This window comes from Lethenteron reissneri, chromosome 66 (assembly GCF_015708825.2).
Source record: "Lethenteron reissneri isolate LAM-NWPU_2019-01 chromosome 66, ASM1570882v1, whole genome shotgun sequence".
NCBI classification, from domain to species: Eukaryota; Metazoa; Chordata; class Hyperoartia; order Petromyzontiformes; family Petromyzontidae; genus Lethenteron; species Lethenteron reissneri.
Genome location: NC_083844.1, coordinates 809,017 through 829,324, shown reverse-complemented (window position 1 = coordinate 829,324; position 20,308 = coordinate 809,017). Strand labels below are relative to the sequence as shown.

Sequence of the window (20,308 nt, the reverse complement as noted above, 5' to 3'; positions counted from 1 at the left end):
CCACGTGAGTGAGCGCTGCGCGCGGGTTGCGCGTGGGTACGCAGTGATTCTGTAGTGCTGCGGCTCGCCTCGGGGGAGCGCTGCGCAGAGCGGTGCGAGAGTGGGTGTCGCGTGTGTTCACTCCGTGTGTGATACAGGTGCGCGAGTATAACGTGAGTTGAGTTGGAGTGCGCGGAGCGGCGTGTGTGTGGGCGTGCGTGCGTTCGCTCCGCGTGGGTTGCAGGCGCGCGATTAGGAAAGGGAAGTATCGTAGTAGAGAGGGGCAGAATACTAATCGGTGATTAACCATGCCCATTACGCGGACCCGCGGTGGAGGGGAATCCGCGGGCGACGGCTCCCACACCATAGGTGAGGAACTTAGCAGCGGTTCGCTTAGCAGCGGGGGGGCGATTGATGATGCTAGCCCGGCCGTTAGCATTATCGAGGGAGGGATCTCGGGGGCTAGCGACCCCCGCATGAGCGCTGCGCGGAGCTGAGCGCGCGGGTTGCGCGTGGGTACGCAGTGATTCTGTAGTGCTGCGGCTCGCCTCGGGGGAGCGCTGCGCAGAGCGGTGCGAGAGTGGGTGTCGCGTGTGTTCACTCCGTGTGTGATACAGGTGCGCGAGTATAACGTGAGTTGAGTTGGAGTGCGCGGAGCGGCGTGTGTGTGGGCGTGCGTGCGTTCGCTTCGCGTGGGTTGCAGGCGCGCGATTAGGAAAGGGAAGTATCGTAGTAGAGAGGGGCAGAATACTAATCGGTAATTAACCATGCCCATTACGCGGACCCGCGGTGGAGGGGAATCCGCGGGCGACGGCTCCCCCGCCATAGGTGAGGAACTTAGCAGCGGTTCGCTTAGCAGCGGGGGGGCGATTGATGATGCTAGCCCGGCCGTTAGCATTATCGAGGGAGGGATCTCGGGGGCTAGCGACCCCCACAATGTCTCCCAAATGTTGGTTGTTCACTTGTTTAGAATTATAATTTATATCGTGAGCATTGTCGTATATTGCATAAGTAACGTACATTAAAGAAGTGATCTTCGTGATGATGTATCAACTAGATGCATGTAAGTATGAACGTTACGGGAGTAATCGAGCCCAAAGGCAGGCGTGATAAACACAGTGAGTATGGTGGCAACTCCCTCACTAGAGCTGAGTGCTGGATGATCTCAGCGACGTCCGCATTCAGTACGCCGCTTCTATAATAACCTCGGGCCTGGAGGACGCTCGGTTCGAATTCGTGAGAGCGCTGATTTCGGTTTCAAAGAGGCGAGGCGATAAAAGCGACGTCTTGAGATGGCGGAAACTGCTCCTGCTCAACCACCAGCTGTGGCTACTTCAGCGCCTAAAAGCCCCAAGAAGAAGCGCGCCGCTCCAAAGGCCAAGAAGGTCGGCCCCAGCGTGTCCGAGCTCATCCTCAAGGCTCTGGCCAGCAGCAAGGAGAGGAACGGCGTGTCTCTTCCTGCGCTCAAAAAGTCGCTTGCTGCCGGAGGATACGACGTGGAGAAGAACAATTGTGGTGCCACAGCGACGGGGCCGCTCTGCCGAGCCAGGGAGCCGCCCGGCTTCCCCCACCGCACTGCCCCCAATCACCCGCCCCACATAAGCACACACCCGCACGCATCCCCCCCCCCCCCCCCCATAGAGCTGGAAGGGAAGGTTACCTGATCGACCGGTTTTTATCCGAGAGACCCTTATCGGGATTAATTCTCACGGTTTCCGGCGATCAGGGAATTGGATGACCTCCCCCGTGCTACGTGGTACCGCGGCGCTGCTGCTGGCCTTAATATGGTGTGGTCGCGGCGTGGGGCATTCGGCCACCGCGGTTGAGGCGCATTTCCCCCCACACACACCCCCACGAGTCGACGGGGCAAGCAGGGGAGGCACGGGACAGCATGAATAGCGGGGTCACAGGGGCTGTTGCGCATAGTCATGGTGGGTTGGGATAATTGCGCTTGAGCGCGCAAGCCCCATTGTTAGGAAGGGTAAGGGAGTAATTAGGATTTACGCCTTGCACGCAGCACACTGATTAGCATATCAACAGCGCCTGGGGACTGCCGTGCGCGGGCTTGGGGTGCACGAGCCCATGGTTCAGCGCAGCATCCCCTTTGGAGGTAGGGAGGATAAATAGAGGAGCGCAGAGGGGAAATCGCTCTCTTACTCCAGCGCCAGGCGACCAGACGCAGCTCGAGCCAGCGACCCGGACGTCCGTGCGACGCACCGAGGCACGCGGTTAACACAAGGATCAGCGGACCGCCGTGGACACTTAACAGTGAGTAAGAAGGGGAATTAGAATCATAGCCGATAAATAGGGAATAGGTACAGGTTTAGTGGAATAGGCCAGCCTCGTCGACTCACTGATTCAACATCAATTCGCAGGTGGCATATAATAAATCATTAATAGCGAAGCGTGGTCTCGCGTGATCTTGTCGTGCAGTGTGAGCGTGTGGGTGCGCTGTGTGCACAGTGGTTTGTGGTGCCACAACGACGGGGCCGCTCTGCCGAACCAGGGAGCCGCCCGGCTTCCCCCACCGCACTGCCCCCCATCACCCGCCCCACATAAGCACACACCCGCACGCATTCCCCCCCCCCATAGAGCTGGAAGGGAAGGTCACCTGATCGACCGGTTTTTATCCGAGAGACCCTTATCGGGATTAATTCTCACGGTTTCCGGCGATCAGGGAATTGGATGACCTCCCCGTGCTACGTGGCACCGCGGCGCTGCGGCCGGCCTTAATATGGTAGGTCGTGGCGTGGGGCATTCGGCCACCGCGGTTGAGGCGCATTTCCCCCCACACACACTCCCACGGGTCGACGGGGCGAGCAGGGGAGGCACGGGACAGCATGAATAGCGGGGTCACAGGGGCTGTTGCGCATAGTCATGGAGGGTTGGGATAATTGCGCTTGAGCGCGCAGGCCCCATTGTTAGGGAGGGTAAGGGATTAAGTAGGATTTACGCCTTGCACGCGGCACACTGATTAGCATATCAACAGCACCCAGAACCGCCGTGCGCGTGCCAGAGGATCGCGAGCCCATTGTTTAGCGCAGCATCCCCTTGAAGGTAGGGAGGATAAATAGAGGGGCGCAGAGGGAAAATAGCTCCCTTCTCTCCAGGCCAGCGGACCAGCAGGACTTCCAGCCAGCGACCCGGACGTCCGTGCGACGCATCGAGGTACGCTGTTAGCGCAGAGAGCAGCGAACCTCCGCGGGCACCAAACAGTGAGTGGGGAGGTGAAGTAGGGTATCGTAAGCCGATAAATAGGGAATAGGTACAGGTTTAGTGGAATAGGCCAGCCTCGTCGACTCACTGATTACACATCAATTCGCAGGTAGCATATAATAAATCATTAATAGCGAAGCGTGGTCCCGCGTGATCTTGTCGTGCGGTGTGAGCGTGTGGGTGCGCTGTGTGCACCGTGGTTCGCCACGTGAGTGAGCGCTGCGCGGAGCTGAGCGCGCGGGTTGCGCGTGGGTACGCAGTGATTCTGTGGTGCTGCGGCTCGCCTCGGGGGAGCGCTGCGCAGAGCGGTGCGAGAGTGGGTGTCGCGTGTGTTCGCTCCGTGTGTGATACAGGTGCGCGAGTATAACGTGAGTTGAGTTGGAGTGCGCGGAGCGGCGTGTGTGTGGGCGTGCGTGCGTTCGCCCCGCGTGGGTTGCAGGCACGCGATTAGGAAAGGGAAGTATCATAATAGAGAGGGGCAGAATACTAATCGGTAATTAACCATGCCCATTACGCGGACCCGCGGTGGAGGGGAATCCGCGGGCGACGGCTCCCACACCATAGGTGAGGAACTTAGCAGCGGTTCGCTTAGCAGCGGGGGGGCGATTGATGATGCTAGCCCGGCCGTTAGCATTATCGAGGGAGGGATCTCGGGGGCTAGCGACCCCCACAAATTGGTGTCGGAAGCGGTACGGACCCCCGCGTTACCTCACGCTAAAATAAGACTAATATTTACCGACCGTGGGGCCCCTTCGTGGAAGGCATTCGCCCGCAATCTCTTAGGGGCCAAGGAAATTAATGGATGGACGGACGCGCAGGCAGTACGTCAACTTAATATGAATCTTGATGGGCGGGCAGCCGATTTTGTAGAAGCGTTACCCGCGAGCGCACAGACACAGCTAGAGGAGCTGATGCGCCGACTCGATCAGCGGTTTGGCACGCGTGACGAGGAGGAAGCAAAATCGGCCTTAGAGGCGCGCCGGCGCCAACCTGGCGAAGATCTACGTGATTACGCCGAGGATGTGCGCGAGTTAACAAAGATCGCACGCCCGGGGTACGCAACTGATGTTATTGAGGAACTGGCCGCCGAGAAAATCCAGCGGTACCTGTCTCGCACGGCGTGGTGGCAGCCAGACATGAGCTGCCCACGTCTTCCCTTTAACGCCCTTGTCGAGCGCGCACGTAAGTGTGAAAGAATTCACAGCGAACGCGCGCAGCTCCGGGGGCTGGGACGAGAGCGCGCCATTGCGAGCCTGCTCTCGGAAGACGAGGAGGAGGAACAGGAGCTCGCGAGGACGGTAAGGGGCCGGGAAAGAGAGCCTCCAGTGTCCCGCGAGACAACCCCGGGATGGGTTGCCAGTATACAAACGGGTATAAAGGATGTCTCCGGCCAGGTAACCCAGATAGACAACAAGGTAAACCAAGTAGGTGAGAGGGTAACCCAGGTACGCGAGGAAACGAATAAAAATATGACCCAACTGCAATCCTCCGTTGAGACCATCCGATCCGAAATGGGGGACCTACGCGCCACGGTGGGAGGGTTATCTGGGAGGGTAGCCCGACTAGAGGCAGAGGGTGGACAGCGGCGTAATGGGGGGGGAGGGAGCGGACAGGGGACCCGCTACGGAACCGCCCCCCCTCCCCGGGCATGTTATATGTGCGATCGCCGAGGGCATCTAGTGAGAGACTGTCCTGAAATCACCCGAGCTAGGCAGGCGCGGGGGTTAAACTCCAACGCCCCCTAGAGAGCGGACCAACTAGGGGTGCAATCGACGCGGTCCCGATACAAATAGACGATAATGAGAATAATGGCGAGCGAGTGATCTCCACACAGGTTCCAGCAACAACGCCCACGGAAACGGTGACTCCTGGCGACTGGCTGCGGGAGCTGGTGGCGGGGATCACGGGGGCCACGTCGCTGGTGGAAGGGGAGGTAAACGGAGTGCATACCCGCATCCTACTGGACACGGGGGCGGTGGCCTCGCTCGTGAGCGCAGCGCACTGCAGCGCGATCGGGGTCGACGTGCGTCACCTGCAGGCCCCGGACCGCGCGCTGCACACTGCGAGCGGAGCCGGAATGGGGCTGCTGGGGAAAGCCACCCTAGAGGTCCGCATAGGCAGCCAGGTGTGCACGCAGGAGTTCTACGTGTCGAGTGCGTTGTGTCACGAGTGTATCGCAGGCACCGACCTCCTAGAACGGTTGGGACTCAACGTGCAACCCCGCCAGCGATGCGCCACCATGGAGAGCAACGGCGAGCGGATACCGTTCCTGGGACGAGAACCAACGCGCCGCCGCTTTGCACCTGTGGCCGCTATCCTGGCGACGGCAGTCACCATCGGCCCGCTCACCGAGATGCTGGTGCCGGTGGCAACATCCCCCACCGACCCCGCGCTCCGACCATCAGGGGAGGTAATGCTAACTCCTCACCCGGAGTTGGCAAAACGGTATGGGGTTGTGGGATCCGCCACGTTGGTAAACGCAGATGGGGACCGATTGTTTATGCGGATGTTTAACCCCCACAATACCCCCGCGATACTGCGACGGCGCACCCCGATAGCCACAGTACACCCCCTGCACGCACGCCACTCTAACGACTCGGTGTTCGCACTCTGGGCTGAGGACCCCGGTCGTCCTGAGGGTGAGCAGGACCTGGCCTGGCGAGTCGGCCCGACTCCCCGAGCCGAGGTCGTTCCCCTGCTCGACGCGTTACATGTACCATGGGCGGACTTACCTAAGGGAGAGGCCGATCGGCTGCGCGAGTTACTGCGGGAGTATGCCGACGTGTTCAGCGAACACGACTCGGACGTGGGTCGGACCGACCTTGTTAAGCATCAAATTGACACCGGTGCAGCCCGACCCATCAAACTCCCTGCGTACCGAGTGGGCGCACCCGAACGCGCCCAAATCAAAGAGGCAGTTGGGGACATGCTTCGCGATAACATAATTCAGCCCTCGGCGAGCCCCTGGTCAGCCCCGGTGGTACTAGTAACGAAAAAGGATGGGTCAACCCGGTTCTGCGTCGATTACCGTAAACTAAACGCAGTCACGCTCGGCGATGCCTTCCCCATACCTCGCATCGACGACACCTTCGACAGTCTCGCAGGAGCGCGGTATTTTTCCACCCTCGATCTGGCATCCGGTTACTGGCAGGTGGAGATGACGGAGGAGGATCGGCCAAAAACAGCATTCACCACCCCGATGGGCCTGTTTGAGTTTCGAGTGTTGCCGTTCGGACTCACCAATGCGCCCGCGACGTTCCAGCGGCTGATGGAGTTGGTGATGCGGGGCTTGCAATGGGAACAGTGCCTGATTTACTTGGACGATGTGATAGTGTTCAGTAGATCTTTGTCTGAGCATTGGTCCAGGCTTCGAGAGGTGTTCCAGCGACTGCGAGCGGCTCATCTCAAGCTCAAGCCACGTAAGTGTTACATCGCACAACGCGAGGTGGGGTACCTCGGGCATCGCGTCAGCGAGGCAGGCGTGCACACCGATCCGGAGAAGGTACGCGCCGTAGTGGAGTGGCCACGGCCAAGGAATCTGACGGAGATCAGATCATTTTTGGGGCTTGCCACCTATTATCGTCGATTTGTAAAGGGATTCAGCGAGATTGCACGCCCCCTCACCCAACTCACTTCCCCTAAGCACCCCTATCAGTGGACGGGGGCCTGCCAGACGGCCTTCACCACTCTCAAAGACCACCTCACCCACGCCCCCACCCTTGCTTTCCCCGATTTTACCACCGATTTTATTTTGGACACCGACGCCTGCAGCAGCGGGCTGGGCGCGTTGTTGTCACAGGTACAGGATGGGACGGAACGAGTCATCGCGTACGCCAGCCGGACCTTGAGTGGGGCCGAGCTGAACTATTGCGTGACCCGCCAAGAGTTGTACGCCGTGATTTTCGCATGTAAGCAGTTCCGGCCGTATTTGTACGGCAGGAGATGTCGCGTACGCACTGACCATTATGCTCTGCAGTTTCTTCTTACATTCAAGGAGCCGCGGGGGCAGATGGCCCGGTGGTTGGCGCAGTTGCAGGAGTACAACCTGCAAATCGAGTATCGGGCTGGCCGGACGCATGCAAACGCGGACGCCTTGTCGAGGCGACCCACGGTGTACGCCGAGACGAGGGCGGAGGAGGCCTGCCCGTGTTTCACGGGGGGACGCTGCCGGCAGGCAACGGACCCCCGAGAGGCCGCGGCCACTGACCCCCCCCCAGCGAGGGAGAGTGCAGTGTGCGCCACAGAAACCCTCACAGGTGGCACTGAGGATCCCGTCGACCGCCCGGCAAGCGCGGGACCCGCGGCTCGGGACCCGATCGGACGGATCCAGGAGGACGTCGGCTGCGCCTTCCCGGGCCTAAACGACGAGCAGCTGAGACAGACCCAGCAGCGAGATCCGGATCTGGCGGCAGTGGAGGCGGCACTGCGGGAGGAAAAGAGCGCCCTACCAGGACCCTGGAGCGGTTTGTATGCCCGTTTGTGTGTGCGGAACGGAGTGGTACGGGAGTTAACCGAGGCCGGCCAGCCGGGGTGCATCTGTGTTCCTGCCCAGGTGCGACCCCAGCTGCTACGGCTGGTGCATGACCACCCACTCGGGGGCCACGATGGGGAACGACGCACTCGAGAGACCCTGCGTCGCCAGTATCTCTGGCCCAAATTGGCACAAGATGTGGCCGCCTGGGTGCAGGGCTGCCGGGCCTGTCAGCAGTGTGGGCAAAAGCCGGCGAGGTACCAGGTACCCCTGAGGCCGTTCCGAGTCAGTCGGACGAATCAGTTGGTCGGAATCGACCTGCAGGGGCCCTTTCCACGATCCCACCGGGGCAACCGATATATTCTCGTAGCGGTGGAATACTTCACCCGCTACCCCGTGGCGGTGGCTATCCCGGATAAAACAGCCCTTGTAGTGGCCCGGGCCTTCGTGGAAAACTACGTACTTAAGTGCGGGATCCCCGAACGAGTCATTACCGACCAGGGTAGTGAATTCGAGGCCGAACTATTTCAGGCGCTGTGCCGAGAGTTCGGGATCCAGAAGGACCGAACCACGGCGTATCACCCCCAGGCGAACGGGATGGTAGAGAGGATGAACCAGACTCTGGCCGGGAAGCTTAAACGCATGGCGGCCGCGAATCAACAGGACTGGGACGAACACCTTCCCTATGCCCTGTTCGCCTACACCACCGCCGTTCACACCTCTACAGGACAGACCCCGTTCCTAATGATGTTTGGTCGCGAGTCTCGCCTGCCCGCAGATCTGCTGTTCGGTGTTCCTCCGCCGCAACGGGAGGAAGGGAGCCACCCCGTGGAGCACTTGCTGGAGACCCTGCGAGAGGCCAGGGGCCGAGCCGGCCCGCACGGAGAGGCCGCGCACCAGCGGCAAGAGCAGGTGTGGTGCCACAGCGACGGGGCCGCTCTGCCGAGCCAGGGAGCCGCCCGGCTTCCCCCACCGCACTGCCCCCAATCACCCGCCCCACATAAGCACACACCCGCACGCATCCCCCCCCCCCCCCCCCCCCCATAGAGCTGGAAGGGAAGGTTACCCGATCGACCGGTTTTTATCCGAGAGACCCTTATCGGGATTAATTCTCACGGTTTCCGGCGATCAGGGAATTGGATGACCTCCCCCGTGCTACGTGGTACCGCGGCGCTGCTGCCGGCCTTAATATGGTATGGTCGCGGCGTGGGGCATTCGGCCACCGCGGTTGAGGCGCATTTCCCCCCACACACACCCCCACGAGTCGACGGGGCAAGCAGGGGAGGCACGGGACAGCATGAATAGCGGGGTCACAGGGGCTGTTGCGCATAGTCATGGAGGGTTGGGATAATTGCGCTTGAGCGCGCAAGCCCCATTGTTAGGAAGGGTAAGGGAGTAATTAGGATTTACGCCTTGCACGCAGCACACTGATTAGCATATCAACAGCGCCTGGGGACTGCCGTGCGCGGGCTTGGGGTGCACGAGCCCATTGTTCAGCGCAGCATCCCCTTTGGGAGGTAGGGAGGATAAATAGAGGAGCGCAGAGGGGAAATCTCTCTCTTACTCCAGCGCCAGGCGACCAGACGCAGCTCGAGCCAGCGACCCGGACGTCCGTGCGACGCACCGAGGCACGCGGTTAACAGAAGGATCAGCAGTGAGTAAGAAGGGGAATTAGAATCATAGCCGATAAATAGGGAATAGGTACAGGTTTAGTGGAATAGGCCAGCCTCGTCGACTCACTGATTCAACATCAATTCGCAGGTGGCATATAATAAATCATTAATAGCGAAGCGTGGTCTCGCGTGATCTTGTCGTGCAGTGTGAGCGTGTGGGTGCGCTGTGTGCATAGTGGTTCGCCACGTGAGTGAGCGCTGCGCGGAGCTGAGCGCGCGGGTTGCGTGTGGGAACGCGTGTGGCACTGTGTGTGCGTAAGCTCGCGGCGTGCGTAATAGGCGTACCCCAGGTGCGCGATCATAACGCAAGCGGCCAGCAGACGGCGAGCGCTGCGCAGAGTGGCGCAAGAGTGGGTGTCGCGTGTGTTCACTCCGTGTGTGATACAGGTGCGCGATCATAACTTGCGTAGTTGGTGTGGAGTTGGAGTGCACGGAGCGGCGTGTGTGTGTGTGCATACGTTCGTTACATGTCGGATACGGATGCGCATTGGTAACGTGCCGCACAGGGCTATACTGCGAGCACGGCGTTTGATTGACGATGATGTGCGCACGTATGCTCGCAGCGTGGGAGCGCGGCGCGAGGCTGTAACAGTAGGGGCGTCGCATTCGAATGCCGGCGAAACCGTAGCGGGTAATAGGGAGGTGGGGTAACGTAAACGGAATAGGGGATGCAGGCGGGAGGGACCCCGGGGGCCAACGGCCCCCACAAATTGGTGTCGGAAGCGGTACGGACCCCCGCGTTACCTCACGCTAAAATAAGACTAATATTTACCGGCCGGGGGGCCCCTTCGTGGAAGGCATTCGCCCGCAATCTCTTAGGGGCCAAGGAAATTAATGGGTGGACGGACGCGCAGGCAGTACGTCAACTTAATATGAATCTTGATGGGCGGGCAGCCGATTTTGTAGAAGCGTTACCCGCGAGCGCACAGACACAGCTAGAGGAGCTGATGCACCGACTCGATCAGCGCTTTGGCACGCGTGACGAGGAGGAAGCAAAATCGGCCTTAGAGGCGCGCCGGCGCCAACCTGGCGAAGATCTACGTGATTACGCCGAGGATGTGCGCGAGTTAATAAAGATCGCACGCCCGGGGTACGCAACTGATGTTATTGAGGAACTGGCCGCCGAGAAAATCCAGCGGTACCTGTCTCGCACGGCGTGGTGGCAGCCAGACATGAGCTGCCCACGTCTTCCCTTTAACACCCTTGTCGAGCGCGCACGTAAGTGTGAAAGAATTCACAGCGAACGCGCGCAGCTCCGGGGGCTGGGACGAGAGCGCGCCATTGCGAGCCTGCTCTCGGAAGACGAGGAGGAGGAACAGGAGCTCGCGAGGAAGGTAAGGGGCCGGGAAAGAGAGCCTCCAGTGTCCCGCGAGACAACCCCGGGATGGGTTGCCGGTATACAAACGGGTATAAAGGATGTCTCCGGCCAGGTAAACCAGGTACGCGAGGACGCAAATAAAAATATGAAGACCCTCCAGTCTGAGATGGGTGAACTACGCTCGACAGTAGGGGGACTAGCCGGGAGGGTGTCCCAATTAGAGGCCGATTTGGGACAACTGCGTACTGGGAGAGGGAGCGGACAGGGGACCCGCTACGGAGCCGCCACCCCTCCCCGGGCGTGTTATGTGTGCGATCGGCGAGGGCATCTCAGGAGGGACTGTCCTCAGGTCGCCCGAGCTAGACAAGAGCTAAGGTCAAACACTAAGGCCCCCCTAGAGAGGGGACCACCGGGGGGTGAAATCCACGTAGCCCCGACACAAACAAGCTGTGAGAATAATTGCGAGCGAGTGATCTCCACACAGGTTCCAGCAACAACGCCCACAGAAATGGTGACTCCTGGCGACTGGCTGCGGGAGCTGGTGGCGGGGATCACGGGGGCCACGTCGCTGGTGGAAGGGGAGGTAAACGGAGTGCGTACCCGAATCCTGCTGGACACGGGGGCGGTGGCCTCGCTCGTGAGCGCAGCGCACTGCAGCGCGATCGGGGTCGACGTGCGTCACCTGCAGGCCCCGGACCGCGCGCTGCACACTGCGAGCGGAGCCGGAATGGGGCTGCTGGGGAAAGCCACCCTAGAGGTCCGCATAGGCAGCCAGGTGTGCACGCAGGAGTTCTACGTGTCGAGTGCGTTGTGTCACGAGTGTATCGCAGGCACCGACCTCCTAGAACGGTTGGGACTCAACGTGCAACCCCGCCAGCGATGCGCCACCATGGAGAGCAACGGCGAGCGGATACCGTTCCTGGGACGAGAACCAACGCGCCGCCGCTTTGCACCTGTGGCCGCTATCCTGGCGACGGCAGTCACCATCGGCCCGCTCACCGAGATGCTGGTGCCGGTGGCAACATCCCCCACCGACCCCGCGCTCCGACCATCAGGGGAGGTAATGCTAACTCCTCACCCGGAGTTGGCAAAACGGTATGGGGTTGTGGGATCCGCCACGTTGGTAAACGCAGATGGGGACCGATTGTTTATGCGGATGTTTAACCCCCACAATACCCCCGCGATACTGCGACGGCGCACCCCGATAGCCACAGTACACCCCCTGCACGCACGCCACTCTAACGACTCGGTGTTCGCACTCTGGGCTGAGGACCCCGGTCGTCCTGAGGGTGAGCAGGACCTGGCCTGGCGAGTCGGCCCGACTCCCCGAGCCGAGGTCGTTCCCCTGCTCGACGCGTTACATGTACCATGGGCGGACTTACCTAAGGGAGAGGCCGATCGGCTGCGCGAGTTACTGCGGGAGTATGCCGACGTGTTCAGCGAACACGACTCGGACGTGGGTCGGACCGACCTTGTTAAGCATCAAATTGACACCGGTGCAGCCCGACCCATCAAACTCCCTGCGTACCGAGTGGGCGCACCCGAACGCGCCCAAATCAAAGAGGCAGTTGGGGACATGCTTCGCGATAACATAATTCAGCCCTCGGCGAGCCCCTGGTCAGCCCCGGTGGTACTAGTAACGAAAAAGGATGGGTCAACCCGGTTCTGCGTCGATTACCGTAAACTAAACGCAGTCACGCTCGGCGATGCCTTCCCCATACCTCGCATCGACGACACCTTCGACAGTCTCGCAGGAGCGCGGTATTTTTCCACCCTCGATCTGGCGTCCGGTTACTGGCAGGTGGAGATGACGGAGGAGGATCGGCCAAAAACAGCATTCACCACCCCGATGGGCCTGTTTGAGTTTCGAGTGTTGCCGTTCGGACTCACTAACGCGCCCGCGACGTTCCAGCGGTTGATGGAGTTGGTGATGCGGGGCTTGCAGTGGGAACAGTGCCTGATTTACTTGGACGATGTGATAGTGTTCAGTAGATCTTTGTCTGAGCATTGGTCCAGGCTTCGAGAGGTGTTCCAGCGGCTGCGAGCGGCTCATCTCAAGCTCAAGCCACGTAAGTGTTACATCGCACAACGCGAGGTGGGGTACCTCGGGCATCGCGTCAGCGAGGCAGGCGTGCGCACCGATCCGGAGAAGGTACGCGCCGTAGTGGAGTGGCCACGGCCAAGGAATCTGACGGAGATCAGATCATTTTTGGGGCTCGCCACCTATTATCGTCGATTTGTAAAGGGATTCAGCGAGATTGCACGCCCCCTCACCCAACTCACCTCCCCTAAGCACCCCTACCAGTGGACGGGGGCCTGCCAGACGGCCTTCACCACTCTCAAAGACCACCTCACCCACGCCCCCACCCTTGCTTTCCCCGATTTTACCACCGATTTTATTTTGGACACCGACGCCTGCAGCAGCGGGCTGGGCGCGGTGTTGTCACAGGTACAGGATGGGACGGAACGAGTCATCGCGTACGCCAGCCGGACCTTGAGTGGGGCCGAACTGAACTATTGCGTGACCCGCCAAGAGTTGTACGCCGTGATTTTCGCATGCAAACAGTTCCGGCCGTATTTGTACGGCAGGAGATGTCGCGTACGCACTGACCATTATGCTCTGCAGTTTCTGCTTACATTCAAGGAGCCGCGGGGGCAGATGGCCCGGTGGTTGGCGCAGTTGCAGGAGTACAACCTGCAAATCGAGTATCGGGCTGGCCGGACGCATGCAAACGCGGACGCCTTGTCGAGGCGACCCACGGTGTACGCCGAGACGAGGGCGGAGGAGGCCTGCCCGTGTTTCACGGGGGGACGCTGCCGGCAGGCAACGGACCCCCGAGAGGCCGCGGCCACTGACCCCCCCCCAGCGAGAGAGAGTGCAGTGTGCGCCACAGAGACCCTCACAGGTGGCACTGAGGATCCCGTCGACCGCCCGGCAAGCGCGGGACCCGCGGCTCGGGACCCGATCGGACGGATCCAGGAGGACGTCGGCTGCGCCTTCCCGGGCCTAAACGACGAGCAGCTGAGACAGACCCAGCAGCGAGATCCGGATCTGGCGGCGGTGGAGGCGGCACTGCGAGAGAAGAAGGATGCACTACCAGGACCCTGGAGCGGTTTGTATGCCCGGTTGTGTGTGCAGAACGGAGTGGTACGGGAGTTAACCGAGGCCGGCCAGCCGGGGTGCATCTGTGTTCCTGCCCAGGTGCGACCCCAGCTGCTACGGCTGGTGCATGACCACCCACTCGGGGGCCACGATGGGGAACGACGCACTCGAGAGACCCTGCGTCGCCAGTATCTCTGGCCCAAATTGGCACAAGATGTGGCCGCCTGGGTGCAGGGCTGCCGGGCCTGTCAGCAGTGTGGGCAAAAGCCGGCGAGGTACCAGGTACCCCTGAGGCCGTTCCGAGTCAGTCGGACGAATCAGTTGGTCGGAATCGACCTGCAGGGGCCCTTTCCACGATCCCACCGGGGCAACCGATATATTCTCGTAGCGGTGGAATACTTCACCCGCTACCCCGTGGCGGTGGCTATCCCAGATAAAACAGCCCTTGTAGTGGCCCGGGCCTTCGTGGAAAACTATGTACTTAAGTGCGGGATCCCCGAACGAGTCATTACCGACCAGGGTAGTGAATTCGAGGCCGAATTATTTCAGGCGCTGTGCCGAGAGTTCGGGATCCAGAAGGACCGAACCACGGCGTATCACCCCCAGGCGAACGGGATGGTAGAGAGGATGAACCAGACTCTGGCCGGGAAGCTTAAACGCATGGCGGCCGCGAATCAACAGGACTGGGACGAACACCTTCCCTATGCCCTGTTCGCCTACACCACCACCGTTCACACCTCTACAGGACAGACCCCGTTCCTAATGATGTTTGGTCGCGAGTCTCGCCTGCCCGCAGATCTGCTGTTCGGTGTCCCTCCGCCGCAACGGGAGGAAGGGAGCCACCCCGTGGAGCACTTGCTGGAGACCCTGCGAGGGGCCATGGGCCGAGCCTACCCGCACGGAGAGGCCGCGCACCAGCGGCAAGAGCAGGGCGCCCGACCCCGTATGGAGCCCCCCTTCTACACTGCGGGCTCCGAGGTGTGGCTGTACACTCCCCGCGTCGGTGCCGGACAGGTGGGGAAGCTGACCACCTACTGGCGAGGACCCTGGATTGTGAGACGGCAGATCTCACCCTGGACGGTACTGATTCAGGGAGGAGAGAGGGGCCGGGAGATGGTGGTCAACATCCGCCGACTGAAGCCGTGGCGAGCAGCCCCCGAGGGAGGGAGCCCCGCCGTCCAAGTACCCCGAAACCCCGGGGTCCCCCCACCCCCCGTGCCCGGGGGCCTCGCGCAGTACATGGGCCCCACGGAGCCCCGGGCTCCGAGGGGCCCCGGGCGGGGCCGGGGGCGACGAGGACGGCGACCCTTAAACCCCACCGCCTCTGAGTTTGTTCCCCAGCCCGCAGGTGCCAGGGGCCGAGGGGAGCCGTTGGAATGGAGGAGGAGACCACCTGCCGGAGCCCCAGGAGACGGAGCCGCCACCCCCGAGGCCAACCACAAGGGCCGGGCGAATCCCGCGGACCCCGCGGCGATACCTCGTGGGGGCAACCCAGGCGAGGTGCTCAAGTCAACCCGGGACGGGGACTGGCACCCCGGGGGGCTATGTGGTGCCACAGCGACGGGGCCGCTCTGCCGAGCCAGGGAGCCGCCCGGCTTCCCCCACCGCACTGCCCCCAATCACCCGCCCCACATAAGCACACACCCGCACGCATCCCCCCCCCCCCCCCCCCCATAGAGCTGGAAGGGAAGGTTACCCTGATCGACCGGTTTTTATCCGAGAGACCCTTATCGGGATTAATTCTCACGGTTTCCGGCGATCAGGGAATTGGATGACCTCCCCCGTGCTACGTGGTACCGCGGCGCTGCTGCCGGCCTTAATATGGTATGGTCGCGGCGTGGGGCATTCGGCCACCGCGGTTGAGGCGCATTTCCCCCCACACACACCCCCACGAGTCGACGGGGCAAGCAGGGGAGGCACGGGACAGCATGAATAGCGGGGTCACAGGGGCTGTTGCGCATAGTCATGGAGGGTTGGGATAATTGCGCTTGAGCGCGCAAGCCCCATTGTTAGGAAGGGTAAGGGAGTAATTAGGATTTACGCCTTGCACGCAGCACACTGATTAGCATATCAACAGCGCCTGGGGACTGCCGTGCGCGGGCTTGGGGTGCACGAGCCCATTGTTCAGCGCAGCATCCCCTTTGGGAGGTAGGGAGGATAAATAGAGGAGCGCAGAGGGGAAATCTCTCTCTTACTCCAGCGCCAGGCGACCAGACGCAGCTCGAGCCAGCGACCCGGACGTCCGTGCGACGCACCGAGGCACGCGGTTAACAGAAGGATCAGCAGTGAGTAAGAAGGGGAATTAGAATCATAGCCGATAAATAGGGAATAGGTACAGGTTTAGTGGAATAGGCCAGCCTCGTCGACTCACTGATTCAACATCAATTCGCAGGTGGCATATAATAAATCATTAATAGCGAAGCGTGGTCTCGCGTGATCTTGTCGTGCAGTGTGAGCGTGTGGGTGCGCTGTGTGCATAGTGGTTCGCCACGTGAGTGAGCGCTGCGCGGAGCTGAGCGCGCGGGTTGCGTGTGGGAACGCGTGTGGCACTGTGTGTGCGTAAGCTCGCGGCGTGCGTAATAGGCGTACCCCAGGTGCGCGATCATAACGCAAGCGGCCAGCAGACGGCGAGCGCTGCGCAGAGTGGCGCAAGAGTGGGTGTCGCGTGTGTTCACTCCGTGTGTGATACAGGTGCGCGATCATAACTTGCGTAGTTGGTGTGGAGTTGGAGTGCACGGAGCGGCGTGTGTGTGTGTGCATACGTTCGTTACATGTCGGATACGGATGCGCATTGGTAACGTGCCGCACAGGGCTATACTGCGAGCACGGCGTTTGATTGACGATGATGTGCGCACGTATGCTCGCAGCGTGGGAGCGCGGCGCGAGGCTGTAACAGTAGGGGCGTCGCATTCGAATGCCGGCGAAACCGTAGCGGGTAATAGGGAGGTGGGGTAACGTAAACGGAATAGGGGATGCAGGCGGGAGGGACCCCGGGGGCCAACGGCCCCCACACAGGGCGCCCGACCCCGTATGGAGCCCCCCTTCTACACTGCGGGCTCCGAGGTGTGGCTGTACACTCCCCGCGTCGGTGCCGGACAGGTGGGGAAGCTGACCACCTACTGGCGAGGACCCTGGATTGTGAGACGGCAGATCTCACCATGGACGGTGCTGATTCAGGGAGGAGAGAGGGGCCGGGAGATGGTGGTCAACATCCGCCGACTGAAGCCGTGGCGAGCAGCCCCCGAGGGGGGGAGCCCCGCCGTCCAAGTACCCCGAAACCCCGGGGTCCCCCCACCCCCCGTGCCCGGGGGCCTCGCGCAGTACATGGGCCCCACGGAGCCCCGGGCTCCGAGGGGCCCCGGGCGGGGCCGGGGGCGACGAGGACGGCGACCCTTAAACCCCACCGCCTCTGAGTTTGTTCCCCAGCCCGCAGGTGCCAGAGGCCGAGGGGAGCCGTTGGAATGGAGGAGGAGACCACCGCCGGAGCCCCAGGAGACGGAGCCGCCACCCCCGAGGCCAGCCACAAGGGCCGGGCGAATCCCGCGGACCCCGCGGCGATACCTCGTGGGGGCAACCCAGGCGAGGTGCTCCAGTCAACCCGGGACGGGGACTGGCACCCCGGGGGGCTATGTGGTGCCACAACGACGGGGCCGCTCTGCCGAACCAGGGAGCCGCCCGGCTTCCCCCACCGCACTGCCCCCCATCACCCGCCCCACATAAGCACACACCCGCACGCATTCCCCCCCCCCATAGAGCTGGAAGGGAAGGTCACCTGATCGACCGGTTTTTATCCGAGAGACCCTTATCGGGATTAATTATCACGGTTTCCGGCGATCAGGGAATTGGATGACCTCCCCGTGCTACGTGGCACCGCGGCGCTGCGGCCGGCCTTAATATGGTAGGTCGTGGCGTGGGGCATTCGGCCACCGCGGTTGAGGCGCATTTCCCCCCACACACACTCCCACGGGTCGACGGGGCGAGCAGGGGAGGCACGGGACAGCATGAATAGCGGGGTCACAGGGGCTGTTGCGCATAGTCATGGAGGGTTGGGATAATTGCGCTTGAGCGCGCAGGCCCCATTGTTAGGGAGGGTAAGGGATTAAGTAGGATTTACGCCTTGCACGCGGCACACTGATTAGCATATCAACAGCACCCAGAACCGCCGTGCGCGTGCCAGAGGATCGCGAGCCCATTGTTTAGCGCAGCATCCCCTTGAAGGTAGGGAGGATAAATAGAGGGGCGCAGAGGGAAAATAGCTCCCTTCTCTCCAGGCCAGCGGACCAGCAGGACTTCCAGCCAGCGACCCGGACGTCCGTGCGACGCATCGAGGTACGCTGTTAGCGCAGAGAGCAGCGAACCTCCGCGGGCACCAAACAGTGAGTGGGGAGGTGAAGTAGGGTATCGTAAGCCGATAAATAGGGAATAGGTACAGGTTTAGTGGAATAGGCCAGCCTCGTCGACTCACTGATTACACATCAATTCGCAGGTAGCATATAATAAATCATTAATAGCGAAGCGTGGTCTCGCGTGATCTTGTCGTGCGGTGTGAGCGTGTGGGTGCGCTGTGTGCACCGTGGTTCGCCACGTGAGTGAGCGCTGCGCGGAGCTGAGCGCGCGGGTTGCGCGTGGGTACGCAGTGATTCTGTGGTGCTGCGGCTCGCCTCGGGGGAGCGCTGCGCAGAGCGGTGCGAGAGTGGGTGTCGCGTGTGTTCGCTCCGTGTGTGATACAGGTGCGCGAGTATAACGTGAGTTGAGTTGGAGTGCGCGGAGCGGCGTGTGTGTGGGCGTGCGTGCGTTCGCCCCGCGTGGGTTGCAGGCGCGCGATTAGGAAAGGGAAGTATCATAATAGAGAGGGGCAGAATACTAATCGGTAATTAACCATGCCCATTACGCGGACCCGCGGTGGAGGGGAATCCGCGGGCGACGGCTCCCACACCATAGGTGAGGAACTTAGCAGCGGTTCGCTTAGCAGCGGGGGGGCGATTGATGATGCTAGCCCGGCCGTTAGCATTATCGAGGGAGGGATCTCGGGGGCTAGCGACCCCCACAGGTTCGCCACGTGAGTGAGCGCTGCGCGGAGCTGAGCGCGCGGGTTGCGTGTGGGAACGCGTGTGGTACTGTGTGTGCGTAAGCTCGCGGCGTGCGTAATCGGCGTACCCCAGGTGCGCGATTGTAACGTGAGCGGCCAGCGCGGCGCAGAGAATTGCAAGAGTGAGTGCCGTACAGAGCTGTGTGTGTGGGTGTGCGCGTACGTAATTAACCATGCCTGCTACGCGGACCCGCGGTGGAGTGGAACCCTCGGGCGACGGCTCCCACACCATGGGTGAGGAACTTAGCAGCGGTTCGCTTAGCAGCGGGGGGGCGATTGATGATGCTAGCCCGGCCGTTAGCATTATCGAGGGAGGGATTTCGGGGGCTAGCGACCCCCACACAATGCCCGCGTGAAGTTGGCCATCAAGAAGCTCGTGGCCAAAGACGCCGTGGCGCAAGTGAAGGGCAGCGGCGCGTCTGGCTCTTTCAAACTCAACAAGGAAAAGGCTGCCGCAAAGGCGAAGCCCAAGTCGTCAACGGCAAAGCCCGCAGCTAAAAAGCCCGCGGCAGCCAAGAAGGTGAAGAAGCCCGCGGCAGCCAAGAAGACCGCGCCCAAGAAGTCTCCCAAGAAAGCAAAGAAGCCCGCGGCTGCCAAGGCGGCCAAGAGCCCCAAAAAGGTGAAGTCGGCTGTAAAGCCCAAGAAGGCGGCGAAGAGCCCAGCCAAGCCCAAGGCTGCGAAGCCCAAGGTCGCTAAGCCCAAGACCGTCAAGGCCAAGGCCGCCAAACCCAAGGTGGCCAAGCCCAAGAAGGCCGCGGCCAAGCCCAAGAAGACTGCGCCAAAGAAGTGAATCCGATGGGACGACCGACGCTCGATTCACTCCACCTCAACGGCTCTTTTCAGAGCCACCCACTTCGTTAAAAAAGTGAACCAGATGCTGCTGCGCTTCAATTAGTTCAAATTAACTGTGTAACATTTCACCCACTCGATGTGTTTTAAGCATTGATGTGATGGGAGTGATCGAGCCCGAAAGCAGGGATCACAAACACAGGCGAGGCGGGTGGCAGCTCCCTCACTCGAACTGAGTGCAGAGTAATCTCAGCGACGTCAGCATTCTCGCTGGCGATTCTAATCTAAATCCAGATTCAAAAGCGATGCATTCTTGACGAACCTCCAATTTGATTATGTGTTGCACCTCTTCATTCCGTCATCATGCTACTGGTGCCAAATATGGAATTTAGTCTAAAAATGTATTGATTCCAGACAGCTTTACTCATTTGCCTTCATTCGCTCGTTCTCGCCTTTTCACTTTGTTTTTGTTTTGTAAACATTGCGGTGCACCATCTAAACTTCTCTATTTAAATTAATTTATATACGTAAATATCGCATTGTTTGCAATGTCTTTCTTACTTTGGGAGAACTAGTTGGTGACGTTCACTCAACTATTGTGTTGGAAGCCGTTTAGCTTCACACGATTATAAAGTTAGTTAATCTTGTTCACTTGCAAACAAGACCTTAC

General features: G+C 60.8%; 1 protein-coding gene across 1 annotated transcript; it reads left to right on the top strand.

Annotated features, from left to right (window-relative positions):
* The first annotated feature begins 746 nt into the window (after positions 1 to 746).
* Positions 747 to 19,641, top strand: LOC133359821 (histone H1.5-like). The gene is made up of 2 exons (XM_061578358.1): positions 747 to 1,491; positions 19,197 to 19,641. The coding sequence occupies exons 1-2, from the start codon at positions 1,272 to 1,274 to the stop codon at positions 19,637 to 19,639; spliced, it is 663 nt and encodes a 220-aa protein (XP_061434342.1). The 5' UTR covers positions 747 to 1,271; the 3' UTR covers positions 19,640 to 19,641.
* Positions 19,642 to 20,308: the final 667 nt, after the last annotated feature.

Coding starts and splice junctions, on each gene's coding strand:
- LOC133359821 (XM_061578358.1), top strand. CDS start 1,272: ATGGCGGAAACTGCTCCTGCTCAACCACCAGCTGTGGCTACTTCAGCG. Junction 1,492..19,196: donor CGACGTGGAGAAGAACAATT/GTGGTGCCACAG, acceptor CCCCACACAATG/CCCGCGTGAAGTTGGCCATC.